Source organism: Fukomys damarensis, unplaced genomic scaffold (assembly GCF_012274545.1).
Source record: "Fukomys damarensis isolate Sample0158 unplaced genomic scaffold, DMR_v1.0_HiC HiC_scaffold_17, whole genome shotgun sequence".
NCBI lineage: Eukaryota > Metazoa > Chordata > Mammalia > Rodentia > Bathyergidae > Fukomys > Fukomys damarensis.
Window position 1 is genome coordinate 23,768,390 of NW_022900929.1, and position 4,269 is coordinate 23,772,658.

Sequence of the window (4,269 nt, forward strand, 5' to 3'; positions counted from 1 at the left end):
TATCTCCACTTCCAATGTACAGTGTTGACAGACCTCACAGGAACATCTGCCAAGTGGGAGGACCTCGGGGTGGGACTCCCTACTGCTACTTTGTAAAGCACTTAGAATCCCAAGGCCATGAATGTTGGCAAGGTTGCCAACATTTCATTTTCATTTTTCTGAGGTTTGCCATGAAACCACAGCAATCTCTCTGAGGTACACACATGGCATAATTTCTCAGATAAACTCATATCCTAAATACATCAGTAAAGTAAAATTCCAGAAGAATCTCTTCAATGCCAAAGTTTAAGTGGTCATTCTTTCTCCCCACCCCAACCCTCTTGATGATCACACATCATCATGAACAATGACTCACTGCGATGCTGATTCCAAGGAGGGGGGACTTGTTTAGACAAGGTTTCCAAACGGTTTTACTTCATCTCATTTTTACCCACATTCCTATCAATACGCTATCCTGTGCTCTGGATGCACAGGGTGGCAATTCAAAGGCACCGCCAAGCCTGAGCCTGGCCTCTGAGCCCGGGGTGGTGTCAGTGGAGTGGCTCACAGTGCAGTGTGTGAAGCCCACTGGGCCATCAGAAGAGAAGGGCTAAGTGATGAGGAGTGGCCCGGCAGCTCCAGGAGACCCAGGAGACAGTGGCTGGCACTGGCTGGCTCACCTTTCCCGCGAGTCTGCATCTTCTCGGCTACACTCTGGTAGAAGTCCTGAGTACACTCTGACTGTTCCTCAATGCTTAGCTCCTGAAACGAAGCGACCCACAGGTTGTTTGGTAGCTGGAGAAATTCATGGATAGAGTGCTATATTTTAAATAGCTCCAAAGTTCACTCTTTGTATTCTTATATGTAATATATATTTTAATAATTTACATAATATATTTGGATTTCCATTTAGCTAGTCTACTTAGTCATTTTTGATGACTTTAAAATGTTCCATTATATTACCCTATTTATTTAACCATCCTCACCACCACACATTTGGGCTACTTTTCCACTTTGATGTACTGTAGGTACACACAATCTTGTAAAGACTGAGTTCTTCTCAGTTTTTTTCTTCTGTCATTAGCCCTGTGCATGTGCTTATTTCTCCATGGCCCTGACGACATTGGGTTTTACAATTTTCCCTTGGCTTTACTGATTTCATACTTGTAATTTATGTATTTTTCCCCATGTTCTTCCCAGAAATAGTCTATATAAAAAAGCACCCTCCTCAATGCCTACAGTTTAGCTGCTCTTCTTTCTCACTTTCAACCCATCTATGTATTGCAGGCCAACCGTCGTGATTAGGGCCTGGTCACTGAGGCTGTGAGCTGCACTCAGCCCTGATAGCCCACCCTACTCCCCATGCACCCTGCACTTCCTCCCCTGTGGCATTGGTGCTCTCTATCCAGGCTGCCTTTACACCTCACCGGCCTTGTCAGCTGCCCAAGACGTCCCCACACTGATGCCTCTGAAGCTCAGTTCACACTTTTCATCCTCCAAGAAGCTGTCCCTCATTCCCTTCACCAAAATAACCTGGCAGGTGCCCAAGCACCCATAGTACCAGGTGCTGCCGGGGCCTGCAGCCAGCATGCCGCCTAGCCTGGTCATCTGAGAAGATGCTCAGTCACGTTACAATGGACTCCTCATCTGGAAAAGCTGAGGCACCGCCCACAGTAAACTTATACATATTGTAACATTACGCTCTTCTTTAGATTCACAGTTTCCTACTTTTTGCCTTTCATTTTAGCTGTGTTCTATTATTCACTGCATACATTTTAAAAGTTAAAACCATTAAACCTTTGACCCGAGTATTAAAAATAATTTTTCAACAGATCACTTTGTCTACTCTCCACCGTTGAAATAAGTTAAGTTATTTATCTTCAGAGTTTTTTCATGTTTCATTCGTTAAACTGTCTGAAATGTAAGGCGCAGAGTATGAAACACAGACCTAAAATGACATATAATGAGCGCACTGAGCCTCTTCAGCAGCAATTAGGAAAAAGCACAGCAGTTTCCCCTTGTTTTCCCAGATGTCATAGAGTTTGTCCTGAAAAATGGAATCTATTTCTGGAATATCTGCTTTATTTCACTCTGCTGTTTTTATTCTTTTACCAAAACCTCATCTGGTTATAAGGAAAGTCATTACATTTCAAAATTTAGATTTAGATGCTTTCCCTCTACAAACTCCCCCTTCCCCACCACACAAAAAATTAACACCTCTACCATTGTTCTGTTTTCTCTGGAATTTCCTAAGATAATTTTCCCTCTGAATTTCCTGAAATGTCTATTTCTATCCATTCTAATTTTAATGTTTTTATTACATGCTTGTGACACATAATGAATACATCCTTAGTGGTCTATCCATTCTAAAAGCACTTATTATATGATTAGTAGAACTGCCAATGACATAAAAATGTTAATAAAAATGTTCAGAGGGCCTTCAGTTTAAATGAGAAGACTGAATGCAAATAATTACAATATTCTATGATAATAACCTTTTCTTTCCTATCTAGCCCCATCTAAGAACTAATATAACATGCTTATATTCTAAGTTCTCTGAACTTCAACTCTGTACTAAATTAGATCATCAGACAAATCTATCCAGGGGCTAAGCAACTTTAGGTGCACTGGAAATATTTGTTCAGAGCTAGTTTTAATATTACACCTGGCCTTTATAAAGAACATGTTTGTAAACTCTGAATATCAAATTATCACCCTGTTCTCTTATTCTAATCACTTTGTAAAGCTCCTCAAATTCTTTCAACAAATCGAATGAGCTTAAATAAAAGAACTACCATTATGGGGTTTTTGAATTTAAAAAAAATAGTTTTTCTTTTGAGATGGGCATCTTACTATGTAGTTCATGCTGGGCTGGACAATATACATAGCCCAGGCTGCCCTCAAACTGCAGCAATACTCCTGCCTCTGCCTTCTCAGTGCTGGGATTATAGGTGTGCACCCCTATACCTGGCTGAGATGGATTTTTTAAAATATTAAATCACTAAGTCTAATTTTATTTTGAATAGGGAAAACTGAACGCTGCAACTGTGATACCTGAATTTTCCTTTATGATGGTATTATCAAGTTGTTACACTTTTAGTTTATGTCCTTTCTATAATACATTATTCAGGGCCAGGGATTTTGCTCAGTGGCAAAGTGCCTACCTCCCAAGCATAAGGTCCTGAGTTCAATGCTTGGTACAGTGAAAAAAAAAAGAAGCAAAAAAAAAAGTGACGTTATTCATTTTAATCTTCTTAGGTAGTTTATACAGTTACCTTTTATTTGCACCAAACTGTAACACTTAGCCAGGAACAAACTATATTCATTTTTACAGTATTACTAGTACTTACTTCTAATTAGAAATACTGTAAGCTTCTTTTAAAGACCTAAGCAGTGTGTGTAACTGGTCACCTTCTCTCCCAGCTCCAGTGGGAGAGAATTTTATATTACACTTCAGAAACCTTCATCTACCAGATCTGTTTCTTGCCCACTTCCCTCTAAAGCCTTACCTCACTAAAACACAGTTAGCACTTGGTATTAGCTGAATGGAAGGAATAAATATGACTACTTCCTATTATTGTTCCCCCGCTTGTAATATTGTAAAGGTGTTGGAGGCAATTCCCCATAGGTCTCTCACACTTCTGCACATCCTGTGAGCAGAGGACATGACCGCCTTTGCTCTACACTACCTTCTCAAGGGCACTGAAACAGCAATCAGTGTTGCAAGAGAATGGTAATGGCTCTCTCAAAAGAAAATTACTGTTTTTGGCCCAATATAATAACGTTTTCTTTGGAGCTAACGTTAGGCTGACTTGCTGTCCATTATTAAAGATTCAAAATCTTTTTCTTTTTTGGTACTGGAGATCGAACTCAGGACCTTGCTCTTGCAAGGCAGGCGGTGGCACCACTGAGGTAAATCCCTGAACCCAAGATTCAAAGTCTTAAATTCAAGGTCCCCCCAATACAGCTCACTGCATGAACATTACCTGTGAGAACTGATACTCAAGAGTTGGTGCAAATGCTGTCAGTCTGGCTTCTGCTATTGCTGTAATACATTGGGCTTTGTCTCTGACCCAGGAAACTATGAATCCATCAATCTATGAACCCAGAATCCATGAAATTATGCAGGCTAACCTTGTCAGGCAGCAAGGTAAACCTTAGGTCTCTTTCTGTCAAAAGAGCTAAGTTATGGGCCAGGGATTTAGCTCAGTGGTTCGGTGGCCTGCCTTGCAAGCGCAAGGACCTGAGTTCAATCCCTGGTACAAAAAAAAAAAAAAAAAAAAAAAAAAA

At 40.4% G+C, this 4,269-nt stretch overlaps 1 protein-coding gene across 4 annotated transcripts in view; it reads right to left on the reverse strand.

Annotated features, from left to right (window-relative positions):
* Window positions 1–4,269, reverse strand: part of LOC104862775 (BTB/POZ domain-containing protein KCTD7) — a 95,309-nt gene that overhangs the window by 10,211 nt on the left and 80,829 nt on the right. For all 4 annotated transcript variants that reach the window (XM_010625006.3, XM_010625005.2, XM_010625010.3 and 1 more), the window contains one exon: window positions 660–741. In XM_010625006.3, coding sequence (XP_010623308.1) covers window positions 660–741 — 82 coding nt within the window. The remainder of the gene's footprint in view (window positions 1–659; window positions 742–4,269) is intronic.